This window comes from Coloeus monedula (genome assembly GCF_965178545.1).
Source record: "Coloeus monedula genome assembly, chromosome: 4".
NCBI lineage: Eukaryota > Metazoa > Chordata > Aves > Passeriformes > Corvidae > Coloeus > Coloeus monedula.
The window spans coordinates 25796012-25815510 of NC_138784.1; the positions used below are offsets into that span (position 1 = coordinate 25796012).

The 19499-nt window shown below is 44.0% G+C and overlaps 1 protein-coding gene across 1 annotated transcript; it reads left to right on the plus strand.

Moving 5' to 3' along the window:
- Nucleotides 1-5947: 5947 nt before the first annotated feature.
- On the plus strand, nt 5948-19120 carry GRAP2 (GRB2 related adaptor protein 2). Its single transcript, XM_082280119.1, has 7 exons — nt 5948-6041; nt 9123-9214; nt 11515-11634; nt 13346-13514; nt 15144-15275; nt 16591-16710; nt 18937-19120. Exons 1-7 carry the CDS (start codon nt 5964-5966, stop codon nt 19114-19116), a joined length of 891 nt encoding a protein of 296 aa, XP_082136245.1. The 5' UTR covers nt 5948-5963; the 3' UTR covers nt 19117-19120.
- Nucleotides 19121-19499: the final 379 nt, after the last annotated feature.

Here is a 19499-nt window from a genome sequence, read left to right on the forward strand (position 1 = left end):
TTATTATTTCATGTTCAGTTTGGATTCCAGTCAAGATTTCTAAAATATCGAATTCTTGAATTTACTCTTGTTCATTTACTGTTTTTTCCTAAAACCTTTTCTTCCAATTCTTCATCTTGAAATAGTTCCCCTTGCTTTTCTCTGCAAAGAAAACCCCAGTGTGGGGACCTCCTTGTATCCCTATGGAAGATGCATGGATGCAGAGAATTCATTTAGCTTTTGTGCTTCCTCCTTATCTTCTTTGAGCATTCTTTTTACATCTCAATCATCTGTCGGCCCTACAGACACACTCTGGCAGGCTTCCTGCTTCTGTTGTCTTTGAAAAGAATTTTATTACATGTTTTTATGTCTTTAGCTACTTGTTCCTCAAGATATGCTTTTTAACGGACTTACGGCTTCTCAGTTAACTTAGCTTAGTTAACTTATTTGGGTAGAACTTGCACTTCTTGAGGGACCCTTCTTTATTCATCTGTTAAACCACCCTGGGCTGAAGCAGCAGCCAAAGGCAGCTCCTTTTGAACTGACACCACCATTTTCAATATGCAGGGTACCAAATATTTCTGACATTAGAGACTGGAAACTGTCCATGCCCCACTCTGTCCTGGGACAGACACAATTCTGTTCCTCTGTCCCCCATGCCCACTCTTGACTGTTGCCATCCACACACATGGACCCATTGGTGATGTGTTACGCTGATGCTGCAGGGAGGAGCCTCAGCCCTCCATCTCTTCCGTGCCCTAGGCGGTAACGTACCTCCTGCTTTTGAGCAAAGTGCCAGCGGAGAGGAGAGCTGCTGAAAGGTATGGGCTGAGCATAGCTCTGAGACTGGAGTGGGGGGAGCTGGATGGGACAAGGTACAAGGGAGGAAAGTGGGGTTTTGGAAGGAAAGGTGAAGTACTGCACAGTAGTGGCAAAGCATGGGATCCCAAGGCCATCTTGTTTATCAGCTTTAACAACAGGGCAGTGCTTTTGCAGGACAAATCCCTATGCCTCTGCCAAATCTGACCAGCTGGAATCTGAGGGAGAAGGGAGGCAAGCAGAAGGAGGTATTTCACTACCACCCTGGTCCCCCCACACCGACCCATCCAGCACAGCAAAGATTTGGGATTTTATGCTGTCACAGTATCATGCGGTACTGTATCATATACAGTATCATGTGGTCCTCTCTTTGGATCTGCTGTTGCACCAGCTTCCCATGTTGCTGCACAGCTCAACTCTGTCATGATGGGAAGTAGCACAGAAGACAATCTTCCCTAGGGAGATTAAGCACCATCCTAGTCTGGGACATTTCTTACCAACTGCTGTTGATTATCGAGTCCTGAAAGTTTGTTTGTTCTGTGAATCCAGTTCCTACGAGGCTTATTTTGTTTGTACACAGGTTCTACCCAACTGCTATGCATTGCCATGGGTGGTGGAATAGCCAAGACTTAAATGCAACATTTCTGAGTGTTTTAGTGACTTTCTCTTCCTTATAAATTTTATCCTCTTATCACTGACAGTCAGTGAAGTTGCTCTGTTAACTCCGTACCAAAAGGTTTGTGTTTTTGGAGCTAAATATTCCCATGCCACTTGTATGTGGCTTAGCTGGTGAAAACAAAGCTGTTATCTGCCACAGCCCTTCTAGATTACAGGTCCCTTTTCCATTGTTTCTGCTGAAATGTCATCTGGAGTTTCTGTACGGATGTTCAGGGTTGAATCCTGTCCCCGGTTGCTCATCAGTCCAATAGGTTGTTCTTGCAGAGCCCAACAAAGACACAGTAGCTCATGCTGTATATCTTGGTGCAAAACCTCAGTAGATGAAGCTTCAGACTGGAGATGTGTGCAATTTTTTATGCTGCAGGCATACAAATGAAAACTTTTTTTCATATGGCTCCATTAAGCGAGCACGTTGTTGTAATTTTGCTCTCTTTCTGGTGTAAATAGGTGAGGTTGGGGAAGGCTGAGTCTGGGCAGTCCCCGAGTGATGAACTCTTCATAGGTGGTGACCTTCCCCTGGCATTGTTACTGCTGAATTTGGAACCAGCATGGTGTAGGGTAATGATGTTAAACTCTGGGACACTGCTGTCAGACTGTGTTGCTCGCTGACATGTTTTAGGCCATGGCACTTTCCATCAACAGAGACACTGATGTTCTTGCTCAGGGAATGGCGTTCCACCAAATTAAAATGCCTACCTTGTGCTCTGAAAGCCATGCTGCTTCTCACTTTTCATTTTGTGAATCTTCTGTTGCACCAGTCCCACAGAATTGCTGTAATGTGCCCCTTGGATCTGCCCTGTTACAGAGGTGAACCACTGAGAAAATTCACCTGCATGCAGAAAGCCAGCACAAAATGAAGGGTACTCGTCAACTCACACTCGGAACTGAAAAATCCCTCTTTGAACATTGCGTATGTTTCGTGCTAAACTCTCTACAAAGGTGATTTTCACAGAGAACATTATGCACAGTCTAAAATTGTCCTTGGTTATCAAAAGCTTAAAGGAGTTGCACAATGCAGTTAAAAGCAGAATTTGTCGCTCTGTCTGCAAACTGCCGCACTGTCCTTTGGGATAAAAGGTGCTTGAGAAATGGAAGTTATGATAATAGTGAAAAATTACCTGTCTGTCTGTGTTGTGAGGTGGTGCTCGGAGTTGCATGCAGAGAGGGAAAGAATGGGCTCCTGGGAGGGGAATTTTCATGAGGGCCCAACACTGACCCGTGTAGAGTTGGGATTCTCAAGTTACAGATGGAGGGAGGAACAGCTTCAGAAAAACAGAGCTGGTTTGAAGTTCAGGTGCTGAAAAGTGGTAGGCTGGAGTTCAAAGACAGGATTATTGGCTAGTGTTGCTTTAGGAGTTGGTGGGGGAAGAGCTTAAGGCCAGAGCATTACTGCATTGCTGATTTATCAACACAGCCAACACTGTGGATGGTGTTTGAGCCACTTCTAAATCCAGCTGCTGGCAATGAAAGGCACATTTAATCCATGTTGTAGATTGTTTGAAGAGGTATCTGCCTCCTGGTCTCTCCCTGAGGCTGGGATTGCTGAAATTGAAAAGAAAGTGAGAGGGAAGCTTTTAACTGTTTCACAAACTCTTCTCCTTTGGAGGGGACCAAATTCCAGTAGCACCTTTAACATTTGGGATATTGAAAAATGAAAGGTTTTCTACTCTCTTGCCCCCTGCAGAGAAAACCCCCACTGTCTCGTCTGTATCTAAGGGACAGAATCAAAGACAGGATTTGTATTTAAATAGTTTCATGTTAAAGTGTGTTCTTTTCTTCAAGCTGGGATTAATGGTCTGCACTTAGGAGTTCCAGGATCCATCTGCACTGTTGGCTCTGATCTCTCTGCAGCAGGCCACCACTGCAAGATAAAACACTGAAAAACAACCCTTATTAAAGTAATTCTCGTTTATTCTATTTCTTCAATTGTCTTCCATGAAAGAGTATCATTGTTTAACCAGTTCCCTTAAGGGTTAATTCCCCTCCAATTTAATACCCCTATGCTCTGTTAGCAGACAATGGGGCTGACACTGCCTGTGGGGGGGTTACAGACTGAAGCTCCAAAAATCCAAGAACAGAGGGCAGTTCTCAAATCAGGCCCAAGATGCACCTGCAGGGTAACACCAAACTTTTGGAATAAGAGTAAGACAGAGGGTGACCCTAATCTGCAAAAGGTATTAAAAGTAAGAATTAAAGAGCATCAGTAGGTTGACAGGGAGCATAGGGGGTGAAAATGTTTGGAACAGCTGGAAAGCTGGAGCCTGAGAATAAAGCACCAATGTGCTTTAGGGTGTTATGGTTCAGTATTGATGTGTATTGAAAGCCTAAGGCAGTAGGTTGGAACAGCAGGCGTACAGTGGATCTCAGCTCAGCTACGTACTCAGACCTACATGGGAGGCCCTGACACTGAAGCAATCCCAATTGCTCTAGAACAGATTCATGTTGAATAAGCAGAACTCTCTGTGGACTGCCAAAAATTTGCCTTGGTGCTTCATAACTCTCATCAGTCACATGGATATAAATATACCTATAAGCAGCAAAAAAGAGAGTGCTAACAGAATCCACTAGGAAGCATGTAAACATCTTTTTATAGTTAGACGTGATTGTAACAAATCTCAGAACTAAAATCCAGTGATGTTATGGCCCCTCTTGTGGATCACTTTATTCAGGGATCTTTAGTCAAGTGCAAAGGGACTCTGCAAGCAGGAAATAGACAATTTAGCCAATAAATAACTGCTTTATACAGTTAACACACACAGAACCTAGTTAGGATTTAATGAAATATTAGGCTAAACATTAGCATACCCCTCACCTGTGTAAAGGGACCCAAAGATTCTTTGCAGGCATCAATCAGAAGTGAAGAGTCAACCTCCATGGTTGCCATCTGCCACCAGCTGGCTCAGGAATGATGGCACTGACAACTCAACTCAATGACCCAAATGATTCATGACAGGTCCTCAGCTAGACTGATTATCCCAACTGAACTATGGTTTTGTTTTTCCTCTGAGATTTTATATGTTCCTGTGTTGGTGGTTTTCCTCTGGAATCCCTGGGCTAATGCTAGTGCAGCCCTAGAGCTTTTGCCCTGCAGGCTTTCCCCAGCTCATTCTCAGCAGTTTAAGTTGTGCTGTATCAGAGCTGGGCCCTGGATCCTAGCTACACAGGTAGTTCAGTGCCTGGGTTGTGTGTCAAAGGAGGAACATTACAGCATGTATTGTGGAGAAGGAGGGTTACAGCAGCTTTTTGATTTTAAAGTGGCAAAGTTCTGAAGCTTGCTCAGTATCAACACTTTCTATTTTGGGGATCTTGTGTCAGTTCTAATAGACAAGAAATATCGAACCCTAAGTAGGGTTGTTCATTTGTTTGTACAGTGTCTTTCTAGAGCTTTCTGGTTATGAATGTTTTGGATCAGGCAAGTTGGCACTTCCTCTCAAGCCATAAAGACTGGGTGTTTTTGTAAGAATTGAGATTAGGTAGTGGAACCTGTGGCTTTAGGATCTTTGTTCCCACGTGAACCTACCTTAGAAATCTCAAAAGTTGCTTCTATATTGGAGCTGTCAGATGGTCTTCAGAAGCTGTGCTGCAAGAGCATCTGCCAGCAGTGCACTTGCTTAGTGTGGCACTGCCTGGCTATTTCTTGGCTTGTCACTAGCAGCCTCACCGCTGGGCTGTGGGTACATGACCCAGCCATGGGAAATCGGTAACTCTTGATTATAAAAATGGTCCTGCTGGGGTACCTCCGAGTAACGCAAGCAGGAAGTGGTGAAGGAGCAAAGCTCATCTTGCCACTTCCCCTGCCACATTGCTCTGGTGCTGAAAAGCAGGCTTTGGTTTGCAGGCTGTCTGATACATTCCAGACTCCTGGGTTACCAACACTGAGGTAGGCTAACTCTCTGCCTGCTTCAAAATAGGAAATACAGCCTTTCTGCAAACAGTTTTTTCCTACCTGAAAGTTCTCATCACCCATGCTAAGCCATCACAATGAAAAAACTCTTTCAACCTTCAGTATTGTGGCCCTTGTCCAAGAAAAAAAATATGTATTTACTGCAGCCCTGTTTGCTTTGTCCACAATTTGACTCACTCTTGAGGTAAAGTGTAGGTACCTGCGGGGGCAAATGCATTTTTCTGTTGCAGAACAGAGTCACTTGCTTTATTGGGAACTGTGACAGGATAATGGTTGGTCTATACATGTTTTTCCCATGAGATTGCTCTAGAGAAAGAGATCTGTTGGAATAAGCATACACTATAGGTTGTTTGTACTTCTGATTTCAACTAATTATAGCCTCAGCCATGCCCTCTCTTCTAGCTGCTAATGTCTTCTCATGTCTAGTAACTGATGGCTGCCCGTAGTTGGTGCGTGCTTCTCCACAGTCAAATCACAGCACTGCCTATCAGCTTTCCAGAGGCTGGACTCCAGAATCCCAGTAGCTCATAGATATTGACAAGTATATACTTCTTCCAGCTTTGCTCTGCCCCCAAGACTCAGTATGGAAGCCATCGCCAAGTTTGATTTCACTGCTTCTGGAGAAGATGAGTTGAGCTTCCAGGCTGGGGATATGTTGAAGGTAAGTACAGTCCCAGGCTTGACTAAACAGCATTTCTGAGTCTGCTTCCAGATCTTCTTGTGCCTCCATTTGCCTTGGCAAAACAGTTGAAGACACATCTATGAACTAGGATACAAATGCAGGATACTCATCTCCCATAGGGTTTGCAATAGGACAACAACTCCCAGGTCACTTGAGTCTGCGTCCGCTTTTCTTGATTTTATGTCCGTAAACTGTGGATTTAGTTGCCCTGCAGTCCTCTGTTAGTCATCAGGGAAGGGTAAGTACCTTTGCTGGGGCAGAGATCAAGATCTTCAGTAGACAGATTTTGAGGGTCCTGTCTGTTTTCATTGACCAGGTAAATCGTCCACAGAGACTACATTATGATGACTATGTCTAAATGCAGGCAGGATGAGTTCTGTCCAGAGGGATTGCTGTATTCCTTATTTCCAGCTCTTAAACTGTTTTAAAAACTGTTTAAAAGATAACCATTATCCATTACAGAATTTACTAACTTTTCACTGTTAGTAATTATTGTTAGATGCTGCAGGGGTTTTAGACAGTTACAAATAGAAGAGGAAAAGTCCATGAGACAGTCTGTTACACACATAATGGAATACTTCAAGAGGTCCTGGTCTAATAATGTTATACACACCCTTGCAGGAATTTAGCAATGGGGCAATGGCAGAAGTAGAGTTGATCGTATACAATACAGAGCATCTGGAAGTCTCTTTAAACTTGATTTGTATGTGTTATGATAGAACAGTTCTTGTTAATACTGTGGAAGTCCCACAGATGAAGTCACTTGAAGTTTCATCGTAATTACTTATCCACTTCTCAGCCCCAGAGATTCTGTTTCAGTTGAAAATACCTGAGTATTACTCCTCTCTAAGGCCTTAACTCCTCCACTGTCCAAAGGGATGATGTACAATAATAGGATGTAAACCCTTGTTTAGCCAGGGAGACTTTGCTACCTCTCTGTTCGGTCACAAATATTTCAGTTAATAATCAGATATTGGGTGTCAGCCTTGCCTTTTCCATCACCACCATTTTTTTATTTTATTGGCCTTTTAATTCTTGGCACTTAGACAAAGATGATAGCATCCAGAACTCATTATTACCAAATTTTTCCAAAGATCTGTGAGAAGCTTCTGGAGAAATCACTGCCTCTCTTCAGCACAGATAAACACTCTTATTCCTAATTCTTCCCCAGTCAGTCCCTACTATCACATGACCTTTACTGATACCTTTTTTTCTCAGGAGACTTCCATCAAGTCTCTGGCTGGGGTGATGGTGTTGACCAGACTTTTCTTTCTGTTCCTCTATTTCCCTTCCTGTAAAATCATTATAAGCTAGAGCTTCCTTCCAAAGTATGCTGGAAGCTACTGATAAAAAGTGTCAACACTACACACCAGTTTTATTATTATTAGTTGTCACAGAGAATTCACTACCAGAAAAATCAAACTGCCTCTTGCTTTAATGTCCTTGAGGTGAACAAAATAATACCTTAGCCACCCAAGCCAAAGTAGCAGTAAATCAGCCAAACAGCTCTGTTCTGGCATAGGCACACATACATTCATACCCTATCATGAGCCCCCTCATGCTGCCTGCAACAACCTGCTGATTTATAAAGGAGATAAGATGAAGTATTGATGTAGAGATTACAAAACAGGAAACATGAGGCCCTCAACCAGCAGCGACAGGAGGAAATCCACCCTCTTACCCCCCCACACATCCTTCTCTGAGAGGATGACACACTGAGAGAAACCTGCCAGCCCTGCAGTGACAAACAGCAGGTGGGTCTTTCTGGAAACCTCACTTCCAACAGAGCAGGGCGTGAGCATGAGCAGGAAGTAGCTATCATCCCCTATGTTTGGCCACAGCAGTGAAGAAAGATCCTTAACCCAGCACCCAGGCATGAGGACAGCAGTGACTATACAAATAGGGAATTCCACAGCTTTCTATTCCTTAACTTTTCTGAATCCAAATGTTTAAAAAAGGCCTACGTGGCAGGGAAGGCAATGAAAAATTGGCTCCAGAGACAGTAACATCCTGTTGCCGATACGAAGCAGTTAGAATGTGCCTTAGGCTCCCAAAAGCATGAGATTGGCTCACAAACTAAGTATTATTACTGTTAACAATAGATTTCAAATTAAGGCTTTTCCACTTGCTTTTTCCTTCTAAAACTGTCATGGCTCATGCTTTTAGGCTCCTCTCCAAAACCAGAAAGAGCAGAAACATGGTCTATTTCATACAGCAGAATCCTGTCCCAGGAGTTGGAATGTCAAACAAAACACCAAAGACCACAACATTTGCAGTAAAATCCCAGTGTGGTTGTATTCCTGTCCTCTCTCCTCTAGCTTAGGGCTGTATGTTGGGCCATTAGCCAGGGTGTCATGAATTTGTGCCCTCCCTGGTCAGCAGTGAAGTTTCTAAGGACCATTACAGTTAACATTAATGTGAGGACACTTGAAGCTGCTCCAGTGTGTGATGTGGACTCACTTCCCGATATACTACAATCTCCTAAGTATAATAGGGTCTTGAAAACACTTTTTGCCTCCTTCTTTTATCTACCTTGGCATAGCTTGGTGCAGCTGAAGATTTAACCCTCAAGAATCTCTTGTGAAATGATGTGTGAGAGCACATGGTAACATCTGTGCAGTCATAACACACACTGATACAGCTGTATATCCCTCCATACCCATATGGAGGAGGAGTTTTCACAGATATTTTCTTCTTCCCTTTTGAATCTGAGATGCTCCAGTACCAACTATAAAAGGCAGCACAGAGAATACCTTAAACCCCTATTAAGTCTTTCAAAGCTGAATTTCTCCATTTCACAGGCATCAGGGACACACGGACAGGCAGTCAGTCAAAGCGGTAAAGTTAACAAGCAATCTGTCTAATTCTGCTTGGGTTTTTTTATTGCTCGTTTGCTGTGGAGTGTCATCAGCCACTAACCTTGTTGCACTCTGGGTGGGAAGTAGAGAACGTGTACTATTTTCTTTTATTCTTACAAGGCATTATGGGTTTCTGCCAGAATCTTGGTTACTTTTGCTTTTCTCAGGAGACACATTTATTCCATCCATTTCTCCATTGCAGATTTTGAGCTCCCAGGAAGAGTGGTACAAGGCTGAGCTCAGGAGTCACGAGGGCTACGTTCCTAAGAACTTCATTGATTTCCATGTTCCCCCGTAAGTGTGACAGAAATGGTGTCACCACCATGGCACATTCCCACTGAGTGCTGTCAGGAGCACATGTGCATGCACACGCAGAGGTCAGGACAGGGGAAGTGCTGGGTATAACATCCTGCACTTTGAGGCCAGCAAGGATTGCCATAATGCTACACACATTTCTGCCAGCACAGCGTATTTCTACCCCAAAGCATCCTTTGTTCTTTCAGAGATAAATGGATCTCGATGATCGCTGTCACTCCCAAGTGACTCTTTTGTTACTGCTGCTCAGAGGGATGCTGGGATGTGGTAGGAATTGCGTTTAGATGTCCTCAGAGAGAGGGAGAATAGTCATGATGTGAAGTCTTGGCAACAGAGACAGAGGCTAAGCACAAAAGGAAGAGCAAGAGATCCTTCTGAAAACGAATAACAAAAAAGAAATTCCCTCCCCCTTCGACTCTTAACGACACTGACTCCCTTTTCCCACCCTGCCGCTGCATTCCCTCCCCCCCCGCCAAGTGCTTGTGAGTTTCTCTCGGTGCGCTAGAGGTCAGTGCAATGCTGCGCGACCGTGACAGCTGGTGTTACTTCTGGATCGGCAGAGTTGATAGACCAGACATGCTGCCCTGCTCTTTCTCTCTCTCTCTCTCTCTCTCTCTCTCTCTCTCTCTCTCTCTCTCAATCTCACACACACACACAAACAGATCTGTCAGAGGACAGGTATACCTGCATTTCTCTCTTCCCGCTGGGGAGATGGCACTGCACTTTCAGAAAGAACTGATGCGTGTTGAAATGCATGTTAAATGTGCTCTCCAGCCCTATGCCATAAATATGACCATGCATGGGATTTTTACAACCTTTCCGTTAGTAGAAGTGCTCCCAGAAGCACCTCTCATTGTCCTCATTTTTCAAAAGGGCTGCAGCATTTCGGGGGTGAACAAGCAGAGCATGCACCGAGCCCGGTACTTGTGGCTGTAATGCGCTGATGCCCTGAGCAGTCATACTGGGAGCACACAGGGATTTTGAGGTTACAAGTAAGTGCCTCTGTCCCCTTTGGAGGTGGCACTTACTGGCCTTTTTGGACATAAACCAGCCTGCTTGGCAGAGCTGAAGGACATTATTAGTTTGCTGTGCAAATATGGGCTTGTGCTTTTGGGCCTCAGGGGGATGAGAACTTCCAGTCAGTTGTTCGCGCTTTCACAGGGCTGTGGCATCACTCAGGAACACTGGCAGCTTCTTTTTTCACATGCATTTTTCTTGGGTTGCTTTCTTTGTGCAAGAGCTGCGAAGAAATATTTCCACTTTGACACTTTTCTAAGCATCAGGTCTGCACTTTGAAGCAGTTCAGGCCAGATGACAGAACTAAACATAGGGAAGAAAGCTGCCTCCTATTTTTGATTTACTGTTTTTGCCCTTTTCTTTCTTGTCAAGTAATCATTGAAACTGGTTATAAAGGCTCATTGAAATCTGATTTCCCTTTGCTAATGATACATAGGTAAACTGTGATGATAATAAGAAACTCCAAAGTAGAAATTACAGACCTTAGGAAATTAACAGTCCTTCATTTTAATGCAACACAGGCTTAATTAAGCATTACATATAATCAAAGACTGCAGATTGTAGATCTTATTATCTATGGAGTGGACATATGCAAATGTATGTGATTTTTTTGTTTCTCTACTGACATTGTATTCTTTTACTATTTATGGTGACTTTCTCATTATTAGTCCAGTGCCTTATGGTATCGTTTGTTATGGCTGGCTAAATTTGCATAAGTGTGCTTATGTATTCTGTGCTTCTGCAATTTTGTGGTATTGTAACTCTTGCAGGAACCAATTTATTAGCACTAAAACTTTCATGGCTTTCTTCTGCTAAAAATTTATGTGTCTTCCATGCAATATATCCATCACAGCCCAGTAATTTTCAATCACTTTGCCAAAAAGCAATTTGATGTATCTGTCTGAGAATTGTGTGTATATATGTATACATACACATCTGTAATTTAAATTTCTTTGACTAACACCGTATTGTACGCCTGTAATTACAGTTTCAGCTGAGTGTTGCTTCTTAGCAGGCCAAACCTTACACTGTTCTCATTGCATGTACATGCTTTTACTGCTCAAAGAAAACGGTCTGCATACATCAAACCCCTGTACTTTAGTATATCCATGGCCACTGAGAGTAGCCATGTGGGCTCCTCTGATCCTTTTGTTTTCTTCCCTCCATCCTGCTTATTCACATTCTCCCTACCCTCAACTTTTTTATTCCTCACCTTAATTCACATCGTTATTCACATTGCCATGATTTTTCCTACTTGACAGCTGGTTTGATGAGAAGATATCCCGCCATGAAGCAGAAAACCTTCTCATGAGCAAAGGAGTTGGCTGTTTCGTTGTCCGAGCCAGTCAGAACTCTCATGGTGACTTTTCCATCTCTGTCAGGTATCTGCTTCTCACAGCATATTCCTGCTTCTTTTCCTGTTTCATGGCGTCCCTAGCCTCCTCTCGACAGGATTCCTAATGTGATGTAGCCTCTTGAGACGTTTCCATGCTGCCAGTCACTGGTAGCGTTGCTGTGTTGTGAATGAGAACAAATCAGACATCTGATTCCCACATGTTTCTGCCTCTTTTCAAGTAACACAGTGAATGCCCCATTCCAAAGCTGCATCTCCTGGTGATCTCCTTCTCTGAAGGAGCTACAGCAAAGGAGAGTGGTACAGGGAAAGTCTCCCACAGTGCTTAACATGTATCTTCCATTTGTTTTAATTCCCTGACAGCTCTGGTTACTGAAGCCAAGAATTCAACTACTACCTCTTAAGAGATTACTATTACATTGTTAACTTATTTCCCACAGGTCGCTAAACAGCCATTGGACAAGGAATGGTTTTCCATTTCTTGCAGCCCAGCTGCATTTCAGCAACTTGCTGTAGCCGCATGCTTCTCAGAGCATTTGCTTCTAAGCAGAGCTCTTAAATGATGATTGGTTTCCCAATTTTCAGTCAAACAGTTGATAACCAGATTTTAAATTAGGGTCATGATTAACAATGTCTTTTCCAAGTGGTACTTGCTGATTCAGGCAGCTCAAAAAGTATCCAGGAGGAGTGCAAGAAAACATTCTGGTTACATTTGCACAGATGAACACCAACAAATTAAGTACAGTCAGGCTCTTTCTCTGGCCCTGAAGTCAAGCAGACTGTGTGGCAGTCTGTCAGTGTGGCAGAGGTCAGATCTGTATGGCTACAAACTCTTCACCCCAGCAAACAGAAGAGCTGTTTTCAAGCAGCTCCATGTGAACAGTTCCTGGGCTGTTCAGTCTTCCTGACCGTGGCCCAGCACTATCTAAGGGAAAGCTTTTCCATTTAAACCACAACCATGCTAACACTTAAACAGCTTGGGACTGTAGCAGTCAAGGATAGCATTCAGTCCCTGCCTGTCCCCATTTAGTTTATTTGTGCAGATGTAGCCTCTGAGAAGAGTGGTTTGAGTTCCTGGAGTTGCACAGAGCAAGGAGTTGGGTACCAAAACCAGACCACATCTGGTGTAAAGAGGAATTGTACACATCAGACAAGAGGTGAGAGGAGGGGAGGTGCAGGGGGAATAAGCGGCAGAAGGTTGAGATTGTTGGTTTGGCTTGTAACAGCACTGGAAATTTCCTTTTTTTTTTTCTTTTGGATAGGGAGAATGACCTGTAGCAATGACGTTACACTAGATTTTATGCAATTTTAAAGCTTAGTGTGTGGCTTCACATTACACACCCCATGGTGTGTAAAAGTGTACTACAGGTCTTATAGTCAATGCAGACCAGATGTTAACAGGACCTGCAGAGGCTTTGGGTAGACTACAGTTGCACTTTTTCACCCTGGAAACTCCTGTGGCCTTTATTTCAAAAGAGAGACTTTAAAACCCTATGCTTTGTTCTGATAGTGCTTTGTGACTGGGCAGCCCTGGGGCACTCTGTGTTTGCAAATCGATGAGTCTTTTGGAATAGAGCCACATCTGGGTCCAGTACATAGAAGGACTGCCACTGCATGACTTTCCAGAAGTCTAGATTTGGCCAAGCAAGAAGTTTTGGTACCCTTCTGGAAAAGACTTTTTCAAAAAAGGTAGAAGTGCAATCTGTTTGATGACCTCTTACTTTTCCATTGGGATCTAGGCATGAAGATGATGTGCAACACTTCAAAGTGATGAGGGATTCAAAGGGTAGCTATTACTTGTGGACAGAGAAATTCCACTCGCTAAACAAGCTGGTGGACTACTACAAGACAACTTCCATCTCCAGGCAGAAGCAGATCTTCCTAAAGGACAACAGCCAAGAAGAGAAGGTAAACACAAACTGTCCTTAGAAGTTTCTCAGTCAGAAACCTTTCTGTGGAAGAAGTTCATCCCATGAGAGTGTCTAGGGATGGAGAGGAGGAGAGTCTGTCCCTGGAAACCCAGCCACATCACTACACTGGCGGGGCCTGAGACACAGATTTTTAGTGGAGTCAGTGGTATATAGAGTTATATAACTGAGCAGAATTTTTTGATTCTTCAAATCTGAATAGAAGTGCTTTGCTAAAGCTGTGCTAAGACCTCAGAGTTGAAGTACTAAGATGCCAAGGAAAGCAGGACTTACCTCATTGAAATGCCTGGATTTCCTAAAAGCTGGTACAGCGCTGACTGGTGGGTTGTGACTAAGAGTTTTAGTCTGGTTTCTTAGTGTCCTTGCACGCACCCTGAGTGCAACTACAGCTGCAAATTTGTCTGCTCAGAAGAATTGTCCGTCTTCTGCTACCAAGCAAACACAGGAAAAGGAATGTGGAGGGACAGAGGCAGAACCTGGAGCAGTTAACCTGGCTGTTAGGAACTGGAAAGTACTACTGAGAACATAGCAGATCTGGGAACAAGATGTGCCTCCAGGGAATGTATAGTTGATGTTTGAGAAGGCAGAGAAATGCCAGTCCAATGAATACCTGGTTTTGTGCCAGGGGAACAAGCAAATGACATAGCAGAGACTGCTACACATTGCACTCCCTGTGCTGGGAGTGAACATGCCTGATCGCTGCAGTAACCAGAGTCCTGCTTTACTGGACTTTACTGGGAAACGGATTCTGGTGTTAAATTACCAGGATGTGCAGGCAGAGGCAAGGCACAAAGTACATGACCTGCTGGCTACAGCAGTAGAGTTTTATAGGCTGCATGTGGGTCATTCTTGCTGGCTCAAAAAGAGAGATGATACATTTTTCAGTCTGAAGAAGGGGTTTGGGTTGTTGTCTCTTTCTAGACCACTTATACAGAGCTTTAAAAATGCACTAGTAAGGTATTAAAATAGAGACTCTGGGACTTGTAAGAGAGAGATCACAGTGATGAATAGTCTGGGGAAGGAAAGAGACTGTATGCATGTATATCAGTAAAACAACCTGTTTGGGCTGACTGTGAGCAGGAAGGGAAAGAGATGTATTTGCTCCAAGATGCAGACAGGCAAATGCAAGAACAGAACTCAAGTTTGCTTTGGCAAACTCTGTACATTTGTTATGGTGATGGGCACAGCAGGGTATGTTTAGCACTCATCACAGTGGGGTTTCTGTTACAATTCAAATTTCTAGATGCTACAGCCGCATGATAAAATGATTGTAATATATAGATTTCAGTGCAGAGACAAATGAAGTCTAAGGGCAGTATTTCAAGAAAGAGCTTGGCTTCGGTGCTCATCCTCACATCATTGGCCATATTTGCAGCCCAGCACATCTCAGTACTACCCTGACTTCAGATGGAGAGTGGCTATGACAAAGATCTAAAATACAGGATTCCTGATTTGTCCTTCTGTTCAGAGAGGCGGGATCTTTTACTTGAAAGAGTCTCCAGAATAGAGGGTAGTGGTAGTGATCGGTGTGCAATGATGGCACAGCTTTAGTCAAGGATGTGGTAGGAAGCAAAACCTGACCTCACTTTTGTGATCTTCCTTCCATCAGGAGAGGCGTGGTGGGAGCCTGGAACGGATAGGTCGGGAAGGATTCCACCTGGGAGGAGCAGCTGGAGAAGATCGTTCTGCTATTTCCAAGAGATACGTAGAGCATCCTATTCCCATACTGCAGCAGCAACAGGTACTACCAGGAACAAGGGGCTGGGACATCAAGCCCAGGCACATGAAACATTGGCTTTTATTGCTTGGTAGCGAGTGAACAGTCACTTTGTCAAAAATCTGCATCTCTCAGCTGTGCACACAAAAGAGAACTTCCTTCCTAGATGTTTCCTACTCCTACTCTCCATGTGTCTGGGCCAGTTTGTGTTGATATGACTTCAGATGTGTGGTCCCATGGCTACTTTTCTTTGAACTTGATTTTGTCTCATTCTTCTTTGGCTAATTTGACTACTAGATTTATAGGATTGCTTGCTGTCCTTTACACTGTGGAGCAGCCCAAGAAAAGGTAAAGTTGTGAGTCCTCAGATACAGCCAGCTGCATCAGCATCACTAACTTTCCACCAGCATATGGGACAGAGGAAGAGCAAAGAGTGGGCAGGACTGGGTCATCATAACTCCAGATTGGCTAAAGTCCCCTTGGCAAGCATGGCTTTTCATCTGTGAGTTAGAACAACCTTAGTTTTTCTCCAAAAGTCTCAGAGACCAAAAAAAGCCCCTATCTGACTGTTTTTCCCAGCAGCTGTGAAAGACAGCTGAGGACAGGCAACTTTCACCTCCTAAGTAAAATCCAAAATAGAACAGTCTAAGTTAACCTCTTCCATGAGGGTCATTGCTTACAGAACTGGAGCACAGGGACTGTGTTGGAAGCTGACATTTAAAATTACTTATTTGGGGGCTTTCCCCTGACTCCTTGCCCACTAATGACTCTTAAATCCCCTCATTTATACATCTCAGAATATACATATGTCAGAGTTTAATCTCAATCAGTCCTCCTCCTGCTGGTGGGAGTAGGGAGAGAATCGGGAAAAAGGTAAAACTCGTGGGTTGAGATAAGAACAGATTAATAATTGAAATAGGGTAAATGATAATAATAATAATAGTCATTATTATTATTTTCTATTTTTTTTAAAAGGAGACAACAAAAAGAGAGAAAGGAATAAAACTCAAGAAAAAAAAGTGATGCACAATACAATTGCTCATCACCCACTGACTGATGCCAGTCCCTGACCAGTTATTGACCTCTTCTGGCCAATTCCCCCATTTATATACTGGATATGATGTTCTAGAGTATGGAATATCCCTTTGACCAGATGCTGAAAAGTCCTTGATTTAGAATGAGCCAGTACTTAACAACAACTGAAACATCAGTGTCTTATCAGCAGTATTCACATACTAAATTCAAAACACAGCACTATACCAGCTACTACAAAGAAAATGAACTCTAGTCCAGCCAAAACCGTAACAACATGACTTTTCTCTTGCTGTTTTCTTTCTAGGAAAGATATGGTGGGAGTCTGGACAGGAAAGACATGCTGCAAGGACTAAGGGATCATGCCCAAGGAAATGCAGGAGCTATGCAACGGAGACACACAGACCCACTGCACCAGCAGACACCGGTAGGTGATGCACCTGGAAGGCCTCATCTCCCCAAGTCAGTGGGGGATGGTCCTTTAGCAGTGGCCAAGCAGTCTGGACAGTGTCACCTACATGGAAGTTGCATGAGGAGTAGCATATTATGCCTGCCAGGACATGTCTTACAAGACATTTCTGAGTCTCAATACTCTATCCCAGCCACTTGAATCTGCTTCTGAGGCACTCTGAGGGTAGGACTACAGCATTATATGGGCATAGTTCTGGTAACTGCTCTCAAGGTCAGTCTTATGCAGCCTCAGTGGAAGAGGGAATTTAGCATGAGCTCAGCAAAATAGGTATCTGGGACATTGGAATGAGCACAAGCTCACCCATGGATTTCAATCAAGCATGAGTCCAGTCCAGCAGAAGACATTTCTGAAAGCCTAATGACCTCTCCTAGGAGAACCTCATGTCCATTAATGCAAAGGACTTTGAATTATCTTTGCCACCACAGCCAGGCAGTGACTGATGTCAGTAGCTAGATGTGCAGATTTTTTAAGTTCTATGGAGATCTGCCTTATGATACTGTACCATGCTACAGTGCTCCTTCTGTCTTTCAATGCACTTGTAGTCACACTGTCTCTTCCACTAATTTTTTGCTGCAGTCCTGAAAAGGTCTGAGATCACTCAGCTCTACTTGTCTGTGCCTGGCACATCCTCTCAGACCTACTTTGCTGTCAAAGCAGGACTCACCTACCTGACACCCTTGGCTGTCAGAGCCTCTTAGCACAGTGGATGTGGACACGATCCAGATGTGTCTCTGCAAACACCTCAGACCACTCCCCTACCTGGACCCATACCTGGCACTTGACCTTCAGTGACTATCTGCTCTGCAAATTCCCACTATGTGAATGCCCACATAGAATATGGTGTCTTTCTTTGCCTCAGCCTGTTATTCCACTGCCAGCTCCAAAGTATTTCCCCATCAGCTCAGTGTGACCTAGGGCATGCTCCTCTTTCTTGAGGAAATGGACACCTTAGCCCACAACCAGAGAATCTAGATCCAAGGAGGGAAGGGAAGGACAGCAGACCTTTCTCAAGTGTGAGTGAAAAAGAGAAGATTGGATTAGGAGATTTGGAACATGTTAAAAAATAGGGGCATGCCCCTTTTTTTTGCAAAATCCCAAATCTTTATTGTAATCCAGCTCAAAATACAATGGTTTTTATCTCTGAGAGGCTGTGGCAATGAATAACAACATGCTCTTGCCTGCCACATCCCATCAGTGATCTAGAAGCCACAAATCTAATTATAGGAAGGTCTATATACCCAACCAAATAACTAGGAGCCAGGTCTAAGCAAGGCCCTGAATGGAAGATTTATCAAAAGTTAGTCTGTCTTCAAGCAGATCATTTCTTCTGTCCCTGCCAGATATACCTCCTAAATTATCCATGCCCCGTGGTTTGTATGCCAACAATTTCCCAGAAAGAAGCCCAAGCTATGTCCTTTAGAACATGATTTCTGGCCAAAATGGGAGACTGACTGCAATGTCTCTTATGATTAAGCTCTCATAAGAAAAAAATCTAACCATAGTGCACATTACAGTGCACACCCCAAATAAACTGATATACCCAAACAGATCCTAAATTCTTTTGATCTCAGGGGCCTCACCTTGGGTAGAGTCTGAAGAAGATTTAAGACCCTCCCCTATGCCACAAAAGTGCCTGAAAGAGCAAGTATCCTTCTTTATCCTTCTTTACAATGTTCTCTTCTCTCACCTGCGTGCTGGCTCTCTCAGTCCTCTGCTGGCTGAGGACACATTTTGATATCCATACCAGCACCGGGCCAGCTCCCTAGAGGCATTCCCTTATAATTACAGCCCAGCAGGACTCAGGCAGGAGCCCTTCTGTGCTCCCAGAACTGGCTTCAGACATGGCTGTCCTGGCTGCCCTTACACGGCAGAGGCAACAGAGCCATGGGACCACAATTTCCTGGGGACCTGCTCTCAGTCTGACTTTTCACCTTAGGGTGCAAATACCCACAAATACACTGAGGCTGCTGAGAAACCAAACACCATCCCTTGGGTGTCCCAGTAAATTGGTCCCTCCTTCCTGGCATCTTGGCCACTTCCGGGTTTAATTGCAAGTTGGTCTAAATTTCAGCACTGCTTGTCCTTGCTTAGTGAACATACTTGCTGGGGCTTAAGAGGGGTGACAGGAAGATGATCTCTAAGACTCTGGCTCCTTGTTCCCTGCCTGTCTCTTCTTTCCAGCGAACGCTGTGGGTCCGTGCCTTGTACGACTTTGATGCTATGGAGCACGATGAGCTGGGCTTCCGCAGTGGAGATATCTTAGAGGTCCTGGACAACTCCAACCCATCCTGGTGGAAAGGACGTCTGCGTGGGGAACTGGGTCTCTTCCCTGCCAACTACGTCACACCAGTTCTGCTGTGAGGGCACAGTATGGCCCAGAGGGCCGTGCTGGAGCTGCTCTTCTGACATGACGGGGACAAAGGAGTGCATCTTCCCTTGCCACCAGGACATACACTGTTTTTTGTTTTGTCTTAATTTATTGGTAATTGATCTTTTGAAATGTTGGTATGAAAGAGAGCCCTTTGAAGAAGAAATTTTTCCCCCTATTTTTCATACTTATGAAGGGGAAGGGAGCAAAATCTTGGACTGTTCATGGAGACTTTGCTGGGTCCTCCCTGCCTTGTCACCTTTTGGCTAACTATTGACAAGTTCCTGCAATTAGGTTTGTTCTGCAGAAATGCCCCTGAGAAAAGTCAGGCTTCGGGTTAACTTCAGGTTCAGTATTCAAGTAGCCCTATCTCTTC